The 21173-nt window shown below is 50.0% G+C and overlaps 1 protein-coding gene across 7 annotated transcripts in view; it reads left to right on the top strand.

Annotated features, from left to right (window-relative positions):
* Positions 1-21173, top strand: part of THRB (thyroid hormone receptor beta) — a 439267-nt gene that overhangs the window by 311568 nt on the left and 106526 nt on the right. For all 7 annotated transcript variants that reach the window (XM_070364186.1, XM_070364190.1, XM_070364183.1 and 4 more), the window contains exon 3: positions 12480-12543. In XM_070364186.1, coding sequence (XP_070220287.1) covers positions 12522-12543 — 22 coding nt within the window. In that variant the 5' untranslated portion in view covers positions 12480-12521. The remainder of the gene's footprint in view (positions 1-12479; positions 12544-21173) is intronic.

Raw genomic sequence — 21173 nt, 5'->3', positions numbered from 1 at the left:
TTCCTGACTTTTCTGTCGCTGGGTTATGCAGCTCGAAACGGGTCCAAGTGCCACTCGGGGTGTCAGTAAGTTAGAGGAAATAGAGGGCTTTAGATTCCTCGGGGGCTGGGGCGGTTTTCGGAAAGCCCACTCTGACCCCAGGAACCTCAGCCCTCCCGCTGCTGACCGCGCCTTAAAGCAGAGGTGACTGTTTCACAGGCTGTGACCCCAGCCCCTCCCGCGTGAGGATGCAGGAACACCCCCAAAGGGCAGGCACGTCAGTCCTGTTTCATCTGCCCGTTCCCTTTGAGGTGGGTGACCTTACCCACCTGGGGCTGTGGCTCTTGAACACCCCCATGTCATTCTGTTGATAATGGCAGGTCCCATGCTCCTTCCAAGCCTGGTGACTGCGCACAGGGAAAGTGAAAGTGAAGCTGCTCAGTCGTGTCTGACTCTTTGTGACCCAATGGACTGTAGCCTACCAGGCTCCTCTGTCCATGGGATTTTCCAGGCAATAGTACTGGAGTGGATTGCCATTTCCTTCTCCAGGGGATCTTCCTGACCCAGGGATCGAACCCGGGTCTCCTGCATTGTAGACAGACGCTTTACCATCTGAGTCACCAGGAATTCAGTGTTGTCGTCGTTCAGCCGCTCAGTCATGTCTGACTCTGTGACCCCATGGACTGCAGCACGTCAGGCCTCCCAATCCTTCAGTTCAGTCAGTTCAGTCGCTCAGTCGTGTCCGACTCTTCGCGACCCCATGAATCGCAGGATGGCAGGCCTCCCTGTCCATCACCAACTCCCGGAGTCCACCCAGACTCATGTCCATCGAGTCAGAGATGCCATCCAGCCATCTCATCCTCTGTCGTCCCCTTCTCCTCCTGCCCCCAATCCCTCCCAGCATCAGAGTCTTTTCCAATGAGTCAGCTCTTTGCATGAGGTGGCCAAAGTACTGGAGTTTCAGCTTCAGCATCATTCCCTCCAAAGAAATCCCAGGGCTGATCTCCTTCAGAATGGACTGGTTGGATCTCCTTGCAGTCCAAGGGATTCTCAAGAGTCTTCTCCAACACCACAGTTCAAAAGCATCACTTCTTCGGCACTCAGCCTTCTTCACAGTCCAACTCTCACATCCATACATGACCACAGGAAAAACCATAGCCTTGACTAGACAGACCTTTGTTGGCAAAGTAATGTCTCTGCTTTTGAATATGCTATCTAGGTTGGTCATAACTTTCCTTCCAAGGAGTAAGCGTCTTTTAATTTCATGGCTGCAGTCACCACCTGCAGTGATTTTGGAGCCCAAAAAAGTAAAGTCTGACACTGTTTCCACTGTTTCCCCATCTATTTGCCATGAAGTGATGGGATCAGATGCCATGATCTTAGTTTTCTGAATGTTGAGCTTTAAGCCAACTTTTTCACTCTCCACTTTCACTTTCATCAAGAGGCTTTTGAGTTCCTCTTCACTTTCTGCCATAAGGGTGGTGTCATCTGCATATCTGAGGTTATTGATATTTCTCCCGGCAATCTTGATTCCAGCTTGTGCTTCATCCAGCGCAGCGTTTCTCATGATGTACTCTGCATATAAGTTAAATAAGCAGGATGACAATATACAGCTTTGATGTACTCCTTTTCCTATTGGGAACCAGTCTGTTGTTCTATGTCCAGTTCTAACTGTTGCTTCCTGACCTGCATACAGATTTCTCAAGAGGCAGATCAGGTGGTCTGGTATTCCCATCTCTTTCAGAATTTTCCACAGTTTCTTGTGATCCACACAGTCAAAGGCTTTGGCATAACCAATAAAGCAGAAATAGATGTTTTTTCTGGAACTCTCTTGCTTTTTCCATGATCCAGTGGATGTTGGCAATTTGATCTCTGGTTCCTCTGCCTTTCCTAAAACCAGCTTGAACATCAGGAAGTTCACAGTTCACGTATTGCTGAAGCCTGGCTTGGAGAATTTTGAGCATTACTTTACTAGCGTGTGAGATGAGTGCAATTGTGCAGTAGTTTGAGCATTCTTTGGCATTGCCTTTCTTTGGGATTGGAATGAAAACTGACCTTTTCCAGTCCTGTGGCCACTGCTGAGTTTTCCAAATTTGCTGGCATATTGAGTGCAGTACTTTCACAGCATCATCTTTCAGGATTTGAAATAGCTCAACTGGAATTCCATCACCTCCACTAGCTTTGTTTGTAGTGATGCTTTCTAAGGCCCACTTGACTTCACATTCCAGGATGTCTGGCTCTAGGTCAGTGATCACACCATCGTGATTATCTGGGTCGTGAAGATCTTTTTTTGTACAGTTCTCTGTGTATTCTTGCCACGTCTTCTTAATAGCTTCCTCTTCACCCAGTCCTTCACCATCTCCCAAAGTTTGCTCAAACTCATGTCCATCGAGTCGGTGATGCCATCCAACCATCTCATCCTCTGTCATCCCCTTCTCCTCCCGCCTTCAATCTTTCCCAGCATCAGGGTCTTTTCCAATGTGTTGGCTCTTACATCAGGTGGCCAAAGTACTGGAGCTGTGATTTGGTGTGGACATAGATTAAAAGGAAGAGTAGGAATGAGCCCTGGAATGAGATGGTTGCACTTGAGTTAAAATCATTTTACCAAGAACTGAAAAATCAGCCACAGCCATTTGAGCTCAGTTTCAACCGCAGAGCCTGGCTGTGTTGTGTTAGGCCTGGAGGAGAAACGCTTCCGGTGACTGCCGTAAATCAGAAAAGGGAGTCGTAGGCTTGCCACCGGGAGTGCCCTGATGCCTCCCTGACGCGGGGCCCTTGGCTCCTACAGAGCCCAGCGGAGGACTTCTCCCAGCCCGCACTCCAAGGGGCGATGCCCTGGGACAAACACCTGGGCCCCATCACAGGGCAGAGCTGCTACTATTGCCGACGTTTTAATTAAGTAACTCACAGTCTCATGTTCCATTTTAATCAACCTAATCCCTAGTCTACCAGTGCTGGCTTTGTAAATATTTTCCTTGTACTGAATTTCAGGGTGTTTTTTTGTTTGTTTGTTTTTTATTTTAATGTCTGTGTTTGTGCTTAGTCACTCAGTCATGTCCGACTCTTTGTGACCCCATGGACTGTCGCCCGCCAGGCTCCTCTGTCCGTGGGATTCTCCAGGTCAGAACACTGGAGTGGGTGGCCGTTCTCTTCTCCAGGGGATCTTCCCGACCCAGGGATCGAACCCAGGTCTCCCACACTGCAGGCAGACTCTTTCCTGTCTGAGCCACCAGGGAAGCCCTAGCTGCTGGGTAAGTGTTGGCTAGAAGAATGTGTGTGAGGCCTCTCCGAACTTGTGGACACAGAACCAGGTAACCACCATGTCTGAGGCGGACAGTCATTATACTCTAGGGAGTTTGTCATTGAGAGAGGTGTCCTACTTTTAATGTTCACCTACCTATCTGTCTGCACCAGGTCTTAGCTGCGGCCGGCGGGATCTCTTTAGCAGTGACCTTTAAACTCTTAGCTGGGGCATGTGCCATCTAGTTCCCGGACCAGGGGTGGAAGCTGGGCCCCGGGCATTGGGAGTGTGGAGACTGGACCACCAGGGATGTCCCCTTGCACTGATCTTGTCATACTACACTCCCAAGTGGAAACGGTAGGTCACAGTGTTGTATGGCTTGAATAGCCTGGCTGTCTCTTCTCTGTGAGTGCTTAAGTTAATGACAATCATCAGAAATTCAACCGTTATGCATTCACTTCATTGGATCCTAGACTCACTATTAAAATGCAAAGACCTCAGGAAAGGACTATTGGGCCTGCATTTGGGATGCTGTAAAAGTAGCTACAGATTCACCTGTGTACCAAACCTTCCTGGATCCCTGTAACAATTTTAAATGAACTTGAAAGAGAAAAAAAAATTCACAGAAAGTAAAATTCAACCTGGGAAGATGAGACAGGAGCAATTCCACCTCCGTTTTATGTTGGGGTCTCAGGAGGTGGGCATCATTTGATATTACATCTTTTCAACCCACCTCAGGGCGCCCCTGAGTGTGAAGTCACTCAGTCGTGTCCAACTCCTTGCGAGTATACTCTTTCCAGTATACTTGCCTGGAGACAGGGCGCCCCTAGCAGCCAGATAATAGCTCCAGTCTCCCACCACGACTGGGGCTGGCCAGGGGATGAACGGGTGTTGATAGTAGTGACTATAATAACAAAGAGAGAGACTTCCCTGGGAGTCCAGTGCTTAAGACTCCAAGCTTCCATTGCAGGGGACACGGGTTCGATCCCTGGTCAGGGAACTAAGATCCCACATGTCGTGCAGCGCCACCCCAGAATAAATAGATAAAATAATGAAGACATCCTGCCAACACCGTGGGTCGGTGTCTGACTTTTTAAATTTACAAAACATTTTCAAGTTCCTTGGTCCTCATCATAACCTGAAGGGTTGAGGGACGGTGGTCTCAATTGACAAAGGTGGCTTGGAGAGTTAAGATACCCAGCCAAAATGTGCAGACTGCAACCTGAGACTCAAAGCCATCCGGAATGGGTCTCAGCCCAGGTGTCTGTTCGCCATACTTGGGACTGGGCTTGTTCCTACAAACGATTCCCAAACATCAGGGTCAAAATCAGACACTCCAGCGGGGAGAGAGGGAGAGTGGTGACCACCCTGCCCTCCAGGTGGGTGCAACCCCCTTGGAGGACACAGCCTCCCCCCAGCCGTGACTCCAGACCCAGAGACAGGTGGTGGGGGGCCAGGCCAGCGTGAGGCTGGGAAGGACACTGGCCCCACAAACCCCCGTGGTGCCTGGCGCCCCACAGACCTAGTCAACACCTCCCTGGCCGTCCACACACACCCTCACGACACACCCCGAGCTGCTGCCTTCCTCACGTCTCCACAGCCTCTGATGGCATTCTGCAGGGGAAGCCCAGGGTGTCCCCATGTCAGCGACGTGAGCACTGGTCGGTCCAGCACTGAGAACCTCCCCGGGATTCGCTGTCTCAGTCTGGAGCCTATGCTAGTCCAAGACGCGAGCATCTGACCTTGTAAACCAAACCGAGAGAGTTGCCTGTGGACGGGACCCCTGCCCACCCCGCGCGGCCCGCTCTCAGCTTCCTTGGGCGGGCCGGGAAGCACCCCCAGAGGACACAACAGATGATCGTGCATAACTCACTGTCCAGATGCCCTGAGGCCAAGGAGAAGCGAGCTAGGACCGCAAACACCCTCCCCGGAAAAGGCAGCCATGGAGCCGTGAGGGGGGCGCGTGTCTCGTTTATTTTATTGGCGCATAGCTGGCTTACAGTCGTGTTAACTGCCGCTGTACAGCAGCATGATTCAGTTATGCGTGGGTATACATTCTTTTCTATATTCTTCTCCACCATGGTGATGCGTGTTCCATTTTCATAACATGCAGACTCTATAAGCAATGACTCACGCAGTCTTTGTGGAAAGACTTTTCCCTGGGGGAGTTTGCACGGTTGTCCCTTCAAGGTTGTGGTTTTGATAAGGACGAAAGGATCCACCAGGGGACACAGGGCGTGCAGTCAAGGCTGGGGCCTCTGACAAGGCGGGGTTCTCTCTGGTCTAATTTGGTGACTTTGGACACTGAGACAGGAGGGTAGCGATGACCCCCTGCCAGCAGGTGCCACCAAAGGGATCAGGCTCCTCGGCACCGAGGCAGAGTTAGCTTCTCAAGTCAGGTCACTCCCCGAAGGACCTCCCACGGTGGCCCAACCCCAGCCGGCATCACCGCCCCTGTGCCAGGACGCAGTGCCTTCTACTCCTGCCGTTCACAGGCCACACCTGGTCCCCTGCCGGGAAGGTTCCTGGCTTCCTTTTTAAAGCCAACATCCAAGGTCCCATCTTGCAGACAGAATCATCACATTCTCCCCCAAGCCTCCAAATGAACCTTTCTCCCTCCTGTTCAGCTCTGCTGCCCTGAAGGTTCAGGGTTGGTCTTCTCCCCAGGGGCAGGCAACATGAGTGGTTCATCTCGAACGATCTAGGACTTGGGTTGGTTTCTGAGGTCGTGGATGAGGCAGCCCTGGACCAGGGCCTCGGGTGAGGGGCCTCTTCAGCCTCCAGTCTTGCTTCTCAGAAACCATTCTCCTTTCACCCACAAAGGAATCTGCTGCTGGGAGGCCCTGTCCTCTTTGCTATGCACCAAAATCAGCTCTCAGATCTCCTTTTCATTCTTTGCAAGTAGCTCAGAGGTTAAAGCGTCTGCCTGCAATGCGGGTGACATAGGTTCGATACCTGGGTCGGGAAGATTCCCCTGGAGAAGGAAATGGCAACCCACTCCAGTACTTTTGCCTGGAGAATCCCATGGACGGAGGAGCCTGGTGGGCTACAGTCCACAGGGTCGCAAAGAGTCGGACACGACTGAGCGACTTCACTTTCACTTTCACTTTTCTTTTCGTGTTCAGTTTATGTCTTTTCCATGCGTGTCTGCGTTTTAACGGGGATCACGGTCTGCAGCTGGAGCGTCGTGTGGCATCTGCTGACGGGTTGTGTGTATGTATGTCTGCGGAGCCCACGAAAATAAACACTGATCTGTCTGTCTGTGTCCTTCATATGTTCCTTGAGTAGACCACACCCCCAAATAGTCGAGATCCACTAAGCTAAAGGAATGGACCTCTAGAGGAGAATGTTGAGGGGCTCTGTTAGGGAGTGTTAAGGATGGAGTACCCCCGAGCGTGGAACGCATGCACCTCTTTGTTGCATAATAGAGACGCTGGTTCTCTCCTGAGAGGCTCCTTGGCCCTGAGAACAGAGGCAGCCCCGGGCAGGCTGTGTGCCCTTTGTATGTTTGCTCTGCCTCTGCGTCTTCTTTGCCAGAGCAGGGACAGTCCCCTTCCGCCAGGCCCAGCAGCACCTCTGCCCCCGACCTCCACCCACTGACTCACTGAAATTCTCCAACTCTGTGGACTGTAGCCCGCCAGGCTCCTCTGCCTGTGGGATTCTCCAGGCAAGAATACTAGAGTGGGTTGCCATGTCCTCCTCCAGGGGATCTTCCTGACCCAGGGATTGAACTCAGGTCTCCTGCATTACAGGCAGATTCTTTCCTGTCTGAGCTACCAGGAACCCCATGCGGCATAGTCTGGCCGCAGTCCCCAAGCCCACAGGGGAGGCGTGGACCCAGAGTCTTCCAAAGTCCCTAAACCTAATTTTTTTTTTAACCTTAAACTTTTTATTTTGTATTGGGATTTAGCCGATTAACAATGTCGTGATAGTTTCAGGGGAGCAGTGAAGGAACTCAGCCATACCTACACGTGTATCCATTCTCCCCCAACTCCCCTCCCATCCAGGCTGCCACGTGACACTGAGCAGAGTTCCCTGTGCTGTAGAGTAGGTCCTTACTGGTCATCCATTTCCAATATGGCCGTGTGTACATGACCTTCTCAAAGTCCGTAACTCTCCCTTCACCCTAGCAACCATAAGTTTGCTTTCTAAGTCCACGAGCCCCTTTCCATTTTGTAAGTTCCTTTGTATCTTTTCTTTTTAAACTCCACACAGAAGGGCTATCATATGTCCATAATAATCCCACTCTCTTTTCAGTTTCCGAGTTCCAGATGGCAACGTTCCATCATGTGTATTTTTAAAATATAAACGCATTTCGTGTGTTTGAGGGGAGAAGGCCCACTTTTTCCTTCCCTCCAAGGGGAATGTTTCGCCCCGGGGGCCCCTGGGCTAGGACAGAAAATGGTGGAGCGGGCAGAGGAGGTCCCGGCCCCCAGCCACTCTCGGCGCCGCCTCCTGGCACACGGGTCGCGTGGCTTGGATTTTCAGCCGCTCTTTGTGGGCGGCGTCCGCCTTCCCCCAGCTTGTAAAACGGCCTGTAAACTCCATGAGTGCCCAGGGCCTCTGGGGTGAACCTGTTTGCATCCCCACTGTTTATCTCTGGATTAAATACTCATGTCACGTTAATCTCCGTGTCTTCTCGTTTCTACCTCTTAAATGTCATGAGAGTCACTCTCCTATCAGCACCTTCACCATCACCCACCAAGTCCCAGCTCCCTTCCTCTCTCCCCCAGACCTAGCACGGCTTCCTGGCTGATCTGCTGTCACTCAGCAGCCACTGAGAAATTTTTAAAACTCAGATAGCTTTGGATCACTTCCCTGCTTCAACCTGTGTGATTTGAGGGAATTTCCTAGTTTTTCTATACAAGGCTTGTTTCTTGCAGAGAGGTTCATGGACCTCAGGGGCAAAGGGAGGAGAATAAAGCACTAAATCCTTTGCTGGGGAGAGGCCTGTCATAAAGAAGAGTCTTCAGATACCGGGTCACCTCCACCAAGGAGCCTTCCCAGATTGCCCCCAGTAAAAATGACTTCTTCCCTCGTGGCCCAGTCTGCCCTGAAGAAGACACGTCAGGTGAAACCTGTCTGCACATTTCACTGGTGTAGTGCAGTTCTCTCCCTCTGGTAGATTGGAAGCTCCACATGGACAGGCTTAAGTGCTGTCTTTGGACAAAGCCTGGGGCAGCGCCTGGACAGAGTTGGCCCTCCGTTAGCCCTTTGGGCTAACCAGTCAAACAAATGAATGTCTCATGGGAAAGGAATGTTCGGGTTCAGCAGCGGTTCACTAGGGACTAAGCTAAGGGCACACTCGGTGCTGAAATGCTGCAGCCGTCAAGGGACCCTCAGCTCCGCCGGGCGGCTTGCAGACCCTCAGCTCTGAGGGGCGGCTTGCAGACCCTCACTGGGTCTCGCTAGAGGCCCCTCTTCCCGGGAGCAGCAGGCCTCTTGTAACGGTGGCCTGGGCGGCACTGTGGTCAGTTCTGCGCACATCGCCCCCCACCTCCTCCCCACGCCCATCACCCTCCCAGGGAGAAGCCCCGAGCTCTTTCCACTTTCCCACAAGTGAAACAGTCAGCTTCCTTCCTATTCAAGCTCTTTGACTTGTTTTCTTCCTTGGATAACGTGATCCCTGGGATGGCTCTGGAGGGGAGGTTCTGTGCGTCCCCCTCTGCACAGAGCACGGGCTGAGACCCTCCCCGTGCCGGGGGCGACCCCAGAGCATCCCTGGGGCACCTGCCTGCTCAGAGCGTTTAGCCACCATCTAAAGCTCGAGAGCTCGTTGCAGGAAATCAGCACCAAATAATATGAAACGCTAGAGTGCTGTAGGAATAGGAACAGAAATACACTATTAATGCTACAGGAGTATTAACAGTTTAGTGCAGTAATAAAGTGCTGTAGTAATAGGAATGGAGTATACTATTAATACTCTAGGAATGGTACCAGTATAGTATAGTGTAGTCATACTAAAGTGCTATTGTGATAACAGGAATGTGTTGTTTTTTACTGAAGCATAATTGAGGTACAGTGCTGTGTTAGTATCAGGTATACAGCAAAGTACAGGAATGTATTCGTGCTGGGAAAATGCAAACAGTACACTATATTGCTTCCGTGGTGGCTCAGATGATAAAGAATCTGCATGCGATGCAGGAGACCTGGGTTCGATCCCTGGGTCAGGAAGATCCCCTAGAGAAGGAAATGGCAGCCCACCCCAGTATTCCTGCCTGGAGAATCCCATGGACGGAGGAGCCTGGCGGGCTGCAGTTCATGGGGTTGCAGAGTCAGACACGACTGAGCGACTAGGCACGGCACAGCACCCACAGTATAGTGTGGTGACGCTAAAGTGCTCTGGTAACTGGAACGGGAGTGATTACTTTTTATTGGCGTATAATTGATTTACAGTGTTGTGTTAGTTTCAGGTGTACAGCAAAGAGCAGGAATGTGCTATCAGTGCTACGGTAGAAGGAAAACAGTGCTAAAGAGCAAAATCAGGACTGAATCTCATGGTGGTGACAATATAGTTTAAGCCTTAATAAGATGTTTTTCCTCGTCCGGGCTACTTTCTGCTTCACATACAATAACTTTCTACAGTTCCTATGCTGTTCTATTGAAATTTTTAAAAAAGAGCTATTTTTAAAGTGTTGGTATAGCAAGAATATAACTTGGATTTTGTAGCTTCACCTTCAAGATGCTTAAAAGGACACAGAACTTCTGACACATTTGTATTAAGGCTGTGTTTTGATATGGGTGTTATCAGTCGGGATCCCTTTGGTGGCACGGGGCGGAGATCTACCTGGACCCAGCCTGGGTGATGTCTGTCTTGCTCAGGAGGGTTGAGGGGGTGGGGGACACAGCTGGGCCTCCAGGAGATGTGCAGGCAGGGGTTCCAGACCAGAGGGCTTCCTCGTCCCTGCGGTATTCAGTGAATGTCATGCCCGTACTCTCTCTCATGTTCAGGCTTTTGCCTAGCGGCCGAGAGACATGGCCTCAGGCAGTCTGAGAGTTTTAGCTTCTGATAAATTCTGCCACTGCAGGGACTTGCCTGGTGGTACAGTGGTTAAGAATCTGCCTGCCATTGCAGAGGACAGGAGTCGGATCCCTGTTCTGGGGAAATCCCCCATGCCACGGGGCAACTCATCCAGCAAGCTGAGACCACAGAGCTGGCACGCCCAGAGCCTGCGCTCCACGAGAGAAGCCCCTGGAACGAGGAGCCCACCCTCCACAACCGGAAAGTGGCCCCCGCTCGCTGCAGCCAGAGAAAGCCCACCCAACAACGAAGACCCAGCACGGCTAAAAATAAATAGATATTTACAAACTTCTGCCCCCAAAGATGGAATACACAACCTTCCCCCTTCCTCTCTCTTTCTCTTCCTGTCTCCAAACATCCCCCAGAAGCTAGGTGGAGCACTCCGGCTGGCCCAGCAGAGACAAGTTCTTCATCCTCCCCTGGAACATTCAGGAGCCACGTCCAGTTAGGACGTGGCTGTGTCTGCAGGGTGGGAGGGGGTTAAGGGTGGCTCTATCTCTAAGCACAAGAGGTCTGGACAGTCGCTTCTAGAGGTGTGATCTGAGCTCAGGGGCTCTCAGAACCTGGTTCTCTGATTCCCGGCACAGCTGGTAGTTGAAGGAGACAGCACGGGCTTGTGGCTGGCGACCCTTGAAGTGTCCATCGGCAGCAAGAATGTGTTACCCTAGTAGTTAATCCTCACTCTTGTACCAGACGCCAGTTCAGGGATCCCATCCCATGCCATATCAACTGTCATTCACTTGATTTTATTCACTTGTTCAGCATGCGTTTCCTGAGTGTCTGTTTTGTATCTTACACTCTGCACATGTCAAATATAAAAATGACAAAGATATAGTGCCTGCCACAAAGAGCTTACAGTCTAGTGGGAAAGGCAGCCTCGGAAACATGTGATGACCAAGGTGTGACCATCAGAGCGTGAATTTAGGGCCGCGGGGTCAGACGTGGAGACAGTGAAGGAATGCGTGCCTGCGTGCTGTCCTGTCCGACTCTGTGCGACCCCATGGTCTGTAGTCCGCCAGGCTCCTCTGTCCATGGGATTCTCGAAGCAAGAATACCAGAGTGGGCTGCCATTTCCGCCTCCAGGGGATTCTTCCCAACCCAGGGATCGAACCCACATCTCTCATGTCTTCAGCCCTGGCAGGTGGGTTCTTTACCGCCAGCACCCCCTGGGAAGCCCCAGAGGAGAAGCGGCAGAAAATAAACTCAGGTTGCAGGCACAGGCCCCATGCTCTTCTTCTCAGGATATCCCCTCCCTCCTCCAATGACTCGTGCTTACCCGGCACTTTCATTCACACCCTTTTTACACTCAAAAACACCAACCTTGTGACACAGGTAGATCAGGTGTTCCTCTCCTCACTTGGACGTGAAGAAATCGCAATCGCACAGCGAGCTCGTGACAGCCGGCCCTTGAACTCTTGCCCTGGGCTTCCGCACAGTGCCTGAGCCACCCTCCGACACGGGATACGGCAGCCCTTCTAGAAAAAGAGCTCTCATCCTGCTCTGTCCCGGGCAGCACGCAGAAGGGCTCCGGCCCACGCTCAGCAACCGCCGGGGTCATCATCTGTGAGTCCCTCAGCGCTCCGCTCTGCCGGTGCCTCTGGTTCCTGATCCTCCGCGCCTCCGGCCCGCGCTCGTATGAGCCCACCTCCGCCTGCTGCCCTCGGACCTCACTGATCCGGTGGCGAGAAGGGGCCTCCGCACTGACCGAGGAAAAGCCTAAGATGAGGACATGGATACGGTTCTCTAGAGCAGGCTGGCTAAGAGTGCACGTGAATCACGTCCAAATGCAGATTTGATGGGGTGGGTTTGACGGAGGACCCAAATTTTCTATTTCTAGCAAGCTCCCAGCGATGTTACACTGCTGCCCCACAGGCCACACCTGGAGACGCAAGGATCTGGGTTGAAGACGCTAACACATCTGAGCCACTCTTGGGAAAAACAGCAAGTCCACTCGACTGGTGCTTTCTTAAAAACTCGAGATGGAAAATAGGCATGTGACCTTGAATGAAATATTACTATAAAGACATGTTTATAGAAGGATCCCTGAGATGAAAGTTGAAAGGTCTTGTAAGCTTACGTGTATGACACAGCCCACCCCTGTTTCACGGTCCTCTGTCCTGAGTTGAAAGTAACAAATCACCTCAAGCTAATTAATGCACGTGCTATTGTTTGGAACAGAAGCCTTATGGAAAGCGCAGGTTCTAACCCATGCTGTTTCTCTTGTCTTTTTCTCCATAGGAGATGTCAGTGAAAGAAGGGGCGCAGAATGATCACTAACCCATGACTCCCAACAGTATGACAGGTACCTGGTTTCTTTTCTTTGTGTGCCTCCTTTTCTGTTCCACCCAGAGAGACATACAGGCTTCCTGAAAGGCCAGCCTGAGTCTTAGCAACAGTTATGTCCAAGTCAACGAATGCTATTAAATGCAAATATATCCATGTTCTAGTTTCTCTTGAGCTTGTATAAATCTTTTACCTTTTACTGAAGATTTCCATGAAGGGTGGGGAGGCGGGAAGAAAAACACCCAAATATATCCCGTGGCTACATCCCAACAAACGCACTTCCGGGTTTCTCAGAAGCTGTGAGATGCAGCATCACCAGAAACATGATGAGAGGAAATGGTAATTCCCAGAGAAAGCCTAGTTTCCCTCCTTCTCAGGGTCATCCTCTCACACCCGATACGTTTCCTTTCACATTATATAAGAAGTGGCTCTATGTACTCAGTGGCCGCTGAGTTCAGGCCTCCTCCTAAATGGAAGACCCAGCAGCAGAGTCAGGATAGAATATGTTCAAAGCACGCAAGGCAATGTGAGCCAGAAACTCTTAGCAAGGGGCAGAGGAGAGAAAGAATGCCTCCCCACCCCTAGGAACAGAAGGTTGCGATAACACGCATTCTCTGTGCAACGCACAGAGCTGAGATTGCAAGCTCAGAGGCCCCAGCGGCCAGGCAGAAAACAGCCAGGCCTGAAACAGCTGGGTGTCGGGAAAGGCAAACGCCCAGGACAGGAGAGCCAGGTTCTCTCCGAAGAGAAAACCCTCCTCCACCCCAGACCATCACCGACAGCAGGGAGGGAGCCCAGTGTGTCCAGAGATTTCAAATTTTCAAGGGAAGCTGGAAATCCAGATTTAGACTGAAATATCCCCGTTTCTAAATATAAGCGGTTAACATATTTAAAAAAAAATCAAGGATCCATAGGCCAGTCAAAATATATCTGCTGACTGGACTCGGCCATGGACTGTCAGTTTATAACACACCTTCCAGCCCAGCCCCAACCCTGGGACGTTTGTTTGGTTACCATGGCAGCAGGGCAGGTCCCCACAGACCTCAGCCCTCTGCAAGCTTACACGCTCACAAATGCCCGTAGCGTACATCTCCAACATCATTCCCTGCCTCTCTGCCCATCCACACTCGAGTTCCTGGAGCAGCCAAAAGACGGAGCACCCAGGCACACCAGAGTGATTCACACCTGTAGGGAGTGAGGGCCTGGGAACCCATCTCATCTTCCCAGCTTAGTTCTCAGGAACAGGGACCAAAACACACCCAGCCCCATTTCTATGCCACGGGCAACTCTACCACCGTAGCATGAAAAGCCATGGGTGGTACATAAATAGGCTTGGCTGTGTCTCAATAAAACTTTATTTACAAAACAGGCAGCAGGCCAGCATTGGCCCGAGGACCATCGTTCGCTGACTCTTGGTCTAGAAGTCAGCATAGTCTTTGGTTGAGCAGAATCCCCAGGCTGAGCCAGCTCATCTCCAGGACCAAGCTGGGAATTCCGGGCTCAGCGTAGGATGGTTCTAGATTAAGCCAGCTTTCAGCCAGTCTAGGGATGCAGAATGCCGTCCCTGAAGGCTGGGCTGGAACCCATTACCTCCCTGTGGTGGAGGAAGTTTTTGCTTCCCAGCATTTGCTTCATGACACAGAAACGAACGGCAGTTCTATTTTCAAAAGAAATCGATCCACACACACATATGCTCAGTCTATGCTAATGGGCTCAGCAGAGAAAATCATTGCTTTAGACGCCCTGTTTGTGGATGAAATAAAAGTGTCCTTTTTCCTCTGTCTTTTCCTATGGTCTCGAGCTGCGTGTTTATTTTAAGAAATCTAAAAGGAGACCGTAATAAAGCTGTAAGTCATCAGAACTAAGTGCTGGCTTTAGAAGCATAACTTAAAGGGCAAATATGCATATTTTCTGTCTGAAACACATAATGGGCAATATCGCTGTTATGCAATACAGGAAATCAATTAACCTTTATGAAAAGAAAACCAATTTTTAAATTGAACAGGAGTAAGAACACTGAATCTGTTTTGCTAAAACAGCAGACCAGCATTTTCAGATTGGAAAAAAAAAAAAAAAAAGCCTTCAGCCACACCACTTATGAAGTTTCTGTATTTTTCATTCACTCAAAAGAAGAATTGTTTATTTTTTGGAGCTACTTAATATCAGCTGCGAGGAGTCATGTCTTGCTGCAGTGTTCTCATTGCTCTGCCTTAACCTACTTAATATCAGGACCACATGAAATCTCCGAAAATACAGATTCTTAGAGGGGAGGAGGGAAGTGCCCTGATACCATATTTTATTGCAACGGTTCCCATCCTTTTTGGCATCAGGGACTGGTTTCGTGCAAGACGGTTTTTCCACAGACCAGGGCGGGAGAAGGGTGGTTTCAGGATGGTTCAAGCACAGTAGCGTTCATGCTTTTACGATCCTGTGAGTGCTGCGTGCTGAGTCACTTCCGTCGTGTCCAACTCTGCGACCCCATGGACCGTAGCCCTCCAGGCTCCTCTGCCCATGGGATTCTCCAGGCTATAATACTGGAGTGGGTCGCCACGCCCTCCTCCAGGGGATCTTCCTGACCCAGGGATCGAGCCCACATCTCTTACATCTCCTGCACTGGCAGGTGGGTTCTTTCCACTAGGGCCTCCTGGGAGGGCCTGGAGCCTATAGGAGATCGTATATGATCCTGCGTCGGATCGTGCTGAGCTGACAGGAGGCAGACCTCAGGCGGTAACACAAACAACGGGGGCAGCTGTGAATACAGACCAAGCTCTGCTCTCGCCCCTGCTCGCCTCCTGGTGCCTAACACCCCATGAACCAGCACCGGCCTGTGGCCCTGGGGGTTGGGAACCCCCGTTTTCCTGGTCTGGTATTAAGCACAGCTTCCTAGGCAATCTGAGGGGACTCTGCTAACATTTATGTCATTGTAATGAGCTCCACTTTGCATAAAATCATGATTCGCACCATAGGAGAGTTGGTTCTAAGATATAAATGTCTGTAATTTTAAATACCCAAGTGAGAGGCTTTGAGCCTTGATGAGATGGGAACTAAGAACTGGGACTCCTGGAAACGTGCCTGGAGAGGCAGAAACGGGGCTGTTCCGTGTGCTCCGAGCTGGTTCAGGGAGTCAGGGTGGGACAGGAGGTCAGCCCGCGATGAGGCTGCCCGTGAATCACAGGCCTCCCAGCGGAGGGACCCATGACTCTTCTGCGTGGCCCGTTGTGCGTCCAGCTGACCCGCGGCGGCCTTGGCCCTCTCCTTTCTCTCGCTTGGGGAATCCTATTCTGTGTGTCCTGGGGCGAGGGGAGGAGGGCGGGATGGGACAGACCAGAGCCCCCGGTCCTCGGCCCAGGGCGTTCACCGTGAGAGCCTCAGTGTCTCCATGCTTGTGGTTGTGTGTGTTTGCTTTTTCAAAGAGGAGAACAAGCATATTTGTTGGTGGTGTAGGCGGGCGTGAAGGGAAGCGTTCTTTGACCTCCCCAGCATCTTGTGTAGGGGGGAGGTTGGGGGCAACAGAAGAGGCAGTAGGTGGGGCACAAGCCCCGCTCTGCCCTGCAGAGAAGACTCTGACCTGATACCCTCCGTCACGGCCCTTGTGCTCGTTCGTTAAACAGGATGAAAATTCACATTTCTTACTACTCCCGAGGTTGAAACGCTTTTGCATGTTTGTTGGCCACTGTGTTTCTTCACCCATAACTTGCTGGCCCATATGCATTGTCCGGTTGCCCATTGTGGATTTTGTATTCTCATTACTTGAACAAGCATTTATTATATTCAAGATAATAACCATGCAAGTCACCTAATCTCTCTAGAGCTTCAATCTCTTATCAATTAAATGAGAAAGTGAGACTAGCTCATCTCTAATTCTGCCTCCACTCTTAAGATTAGGTTGCACTTAGATTTGAACATCTATAAATCACATTTTCATAAAGTCAGGCATGAGTACCTTGATGGTTGAGTGTAGAGAAAAAAGGCGCCCTGGAGAAAGGTTTTTTGTATTTTGAGACTATGTTAATGGATAGGTTTTTATGAGTCAAACAATACATCTAAGTTGGGAAAGGTCGGTGGTTTATCGTGAAAGAAAGTGAAGTGCTAGTCACTCAGTCGTGTCCGACTCTTTGTGACCCCTTGGACTGTAGCCCACCAGGCTCCTCTGTCTATGGAATTCTCCAGGCAAGACTACTGGAGTGGGTTGCCATTCCCCCTCTCCAGGGGATCTTCCTGACCCAGGGATCGAACCTGGGTCTCCTGCATGGCAGGCAGACTGTCTACTGTCTAAGCCACTAGGGTTTTATTGTGAAGCCCATGGCATGTTCCAAGGTGGCCGTCTTAGTGTAGACTCTCCCTGATGACCACTCCATCCCTTCAGAGATAGAACCACAGATGAGCTCCTGTCCTGTGACCTCTGTGACCTCTGTAGGTTACCCCCTCACAGGGTCAGAGGTTGTTCACAGCCAGATAAGGACACCACTCAGAGAGAGCAAATGCTAACAGCTTGCATGTTGTTAGCATTTCCCATCAATATAAACGCTCTTCTAAAACAAGATTCTGTTCACAGCTACTTAGTGACCCATAAAACAGTGATACAGACCCTGCATGTCTGGCTTTTAATACAATATTATTATAAATAATGTTATAATGAACCTCAGTATAAATAATTTGACATCAATCTTTATTTTCACAGGATAGATTCTCCTAAGTTAAAAAAAAAAGAAAGAAAGAAAATTCTGGGTCAAAGGAACTGAACATCTTTAAAAACCTTTTCTATTGACAAATTGTAGCGAAGTTACTGGACCAAACAGCAGTGCAATGTCCATTTCATCACATACCCTCTAACTTTGGGGATTTTCAGTAGTTTACTTTTAAGAAAGGCAATTAATTAGGCAAAGTTTTATCATAGTGTGTATCAAAGTTTTCCAAAACTTTACATGTTTCTTATTAATAATAGATTTGACTATACACACACACACACACAATTGGCCACTTAAATGTCTTCTTTTGTAACTTTTCTATTGTACTGTTAGTCTTTTTCTTATAATTTATATATTAAGGATTTAATTTATCATGTCATAAATGTTACAAAACTTTTTCCCATTTCAGTATCCATCTCTCCTTTTTGTTTATGGCAATATTTGACCTTTTAAAAATGTGTCTTCTTTTGAAGTAATTTCACACTAACAGAAAGTTTGTGAGATGAGTTCAGAGAATACCCAGAGTCCTCCAATGTTAACCTTTTATCACGTTTGCTTAATTCTTTTCTCTCTCTTTCTTGGTGTGTATAATTTCTATTTTGTACCGTTTACAGGTGAGCTGTGAACGTGATGCTATGACATTCCTGACAAACAGAAATTTCCAGTTTAGATACAGGGAGCTCTAGTGAGGACTTCTGTCTCTGTTCTCCAGCTAAGAAATCTCTTGGGTCAGAACTCAGTGGGTCCTTGGGATGTGTTAGTACTTCTACTCCAACACATACTTCTTTCCATTTAGACACAGGCATGACTGGTTAAGGGGGAAGGTTATCTCAACAAGCACCCTTTATGCACCAACCACACCCCCATGGCACCCTGGCCCTAGCCTCAGAGGGCAGGGCGGGGAAACCTGGCAGAGCTGGCTGTCCGTCTGTCCCTCCTGCCAAAGTCAGGACAGCCACACCCAGGTCTGCGCACTGGTCTCCCAGCAAGGGCCATGCACAGAGGCCAGACGTGGCTTCGCTTCCTTCCCCACGTTGCTCCGTGAACGAGGAGCTTGAACTGTCCGGTTATGCACTCCTGGTGTAATTATTCGGAAGGGGCATCTGAAGCCTTAGTGCATTTTCTTCTGAATTCCTGTTTCCCCAGTCGTGGTCAAAAATAAAACGTGGCCTCAGATTTCAGAGAGCCAGCTATGCACATGACAATGTGGCCACAGATAGTTTTGGAGAAAGAAAAATATCAATTTGCCCAGATAGCTAGCTCTGCTGTCGGAGGTGGTTGTTGTATGTGTGTGTGAAGTCATGTCTGACTCTTAGTGACCCCATGGACTGCAGCCCACCAGGCTCCTCTGTCCACGGGATTCTCCAGGCAAGAATATTGGAGTGGGTTGCTATTTCCTCCTCCAGGGGATCTTTCTGACCCAGGAATTGAACCCGTGTCTCTTATGTCTCCTGGTGCCAATCACAAATGGAAACCTGGCTTTTATCTCTTGGGTATTTAGCCCAGGAAGCAATGGGGCCTCTTGCCCCATCCCCAGCATGATGGTGATTGTGGTTGCTGTTGTTCAGTCCCTAAGTCCTGTCTGACAGGTCGCCACCCCATGGACTGTAGCACGCCAGGTTCCATGGGGTTCTCCAGGCAAGAACACGGGAGCGGGTTGCTATTTCTTTCTCCAGGGGATCTTTCCTACCCAGGGATCGAACGTGGGTCTGCTTCATTGGCAGGTGGATTCTTTACCACTGATCACCAAGGAAGCATGGGTCCCCTCCTCAAAGCAACCAAAATCTCACCACAGGTCAGCAAGAAAGGAAACGCCAGGCTTCCCAAATACGTTGAGGGCAAGGAGGAGGCTGCAGCAGATGAATCACAGAGACCTTTATGTAAAGTTTAAAAATAAAATAAAATTTAAAAAATAAATAAATAAAACTCTCCCCATCCATCTCTTCTCTTCACTCCTCAGGTAGCTGCGGAAGCCCCAGGGGAGTGGGGGGACTGCAGACCCTGCCCGGAGCCGGGAGTCCAGCCCCCACGCTGGGAGCCCCGCCCCCAGCCAGGAGCCCCGCCCCCACACCGCCCCTTCTCCACCGGCCCACTCCTTCGGGAGAGGGTGGCCCCTCGCACCGCTTCTCCGGTGTCCGTCCCCCTCTGAGACCCCGCTCAGCAAAACAGAGCTTCCTGTCTAAGGAGCTCACCTGAGAAACGAATGGAAAACCATGACTGCTTATCATTTTACATTTTCCCCCATCACACACCAAACAGAAGAGTGAGAGCCCCTGCCGGCTGTCCCGCCTCTGGAAGAGAGGAGACCAGCACCTCAGCTCTAGGTTCCCTCCAGGTTCCACCATAACAAGGGAAAATCAGGGAAACCACACACACACACACACACACACACACACACACACACACACACACACGGGTTCCATCCTGGCTTGGGGAAGTCCTGCATGCCCTGCAGCCAAAAATAAAAAATAAAAAACCCTTCACACACAGAAAGAGAATTTCTGTGCAGCTCACACATTCTTTTCTTTAACACGATAGCAAATACTTTTTCTCAGGGACTAGGAGGCACAGTGACACTTTCTACAATAGGAATGGATACAGGACGCTGGACCTTGGTCCATCATCCTCCTGAGGAAGAGCTGGCCTCTTGGACTCTGTCTCTTGTCTCCCTCCCATCCCTCACCTCCTTAACTTCCTGAACTGCTCCCGGAAGAGAGACTTCCTCCCGAAAAATACGGGACTTTGTGAAGGAAACCAAATTCATGACATCTCACCAAATTCAACCAGATTCGTGAAAACCTTCCCTCAAAATTTCCTGGGCACCCAAAGACATTTGCTTCTGGACCACTTTCCAAATTTGAGCTGCAGCCAGAGGGGGGTCAGAAAGATGACAAGTTAAAAAGAAAGGGGGGGGGGGACTTTATGAATTGAAAGGTGGGAACATGAGAGTAAAGGAAAAATGTATTTCCTGTTCAGCAACCCCTGTACTGCTGCCCAGAAGCCCCTTTACAATATTTGTCTTCTAGACCCCCACACCTGGCCCTCTCTCCCTGCCCCACCCCACTGTCGCCAATCTCCCCTCAGCATCCGCCATCCTGACAAATTCATCTCTGCTCCCCCGTAACCAGGAACTGCCCACAGCTCTCAACTCAGCTTCTGCTGATGGTCACAAATATCAACCCTAACCTGGCAGAGTCCTGTTCTTTCAGGACGGATCTTCCTCCCTGTTCTCCCAAAGTCCTTCAAAAGAACTGAAAGTCGTTTTTTTCCCAGCAGTAATTTGGCCCCTAATGAACACATGATGTATTTTTGTTTGAAATGAGCCAAGAGTTACTTTTCTGTGCCACCCCCAGCTGACAGTCCCAGGCTCATGTTTTATCCCTCTTGGCTTTTAAGTCATGGCCATCTTGACATTCTTGCTCTGGAATTTTCTGTGCTGTAGAAGGGAAACCTAGAGCAGACGTCCAGCTGTCCAGCCTGTGGGATGCAGGCGCATCTGTCGTGGTGCAGATGCCGAGCTGGGAGTTATCCCTCCAGCCCTCACACTTCATACATCAGCAGGCAAAGGGGACCACAGTGAAGTCACCTGCCCAAGGTCACTATGGCAGACAGTTGAGTGTTTGGACACTCTGCTCTCAAATCGTAGTAAACTGTGGGTTAAATGACTTTAGTTATGAAGTCTCATTTTTTTTTCTTTTCGATTTATTTCCATTACATTTCCATCACCATTGCCTTGTTTATTTCTTTATTTTTTACTTTTTTCCCGTGCCATGCCACATGTGGAATCTCAATTCCCTGACCAGGGATTGAACCTGAGCACTTTGCAGTGCAAGCACAGAGTCTTTAAAAAAAATAAAATTATTTATTATAATTGGAGGCTATTTACTTTACTATATTGTAGTGGTTTTTGCCATACACTGACATGAATCAGCCATGGGTGTACATGTGTCCCCCCGTCCTG

This window comes from Bos mutus, chromosome 27 (genome assembly GCF_027580195.1).
Source record: "Bos mutus isolate GX-2022 chromosome 27, NWIPB_WYAK_1.1, whole genome shotgun sequence".
In the NCBI taxonomy this organism is placed as follows: Eukaryota; Metazoa; Chordata; class Mammalia; order Artiodactyla; family Bovidae; genus Bos; species Bos mutus.
This window is presented reverse-complemented; position numbering and strand designations above follow the sequence as displayed.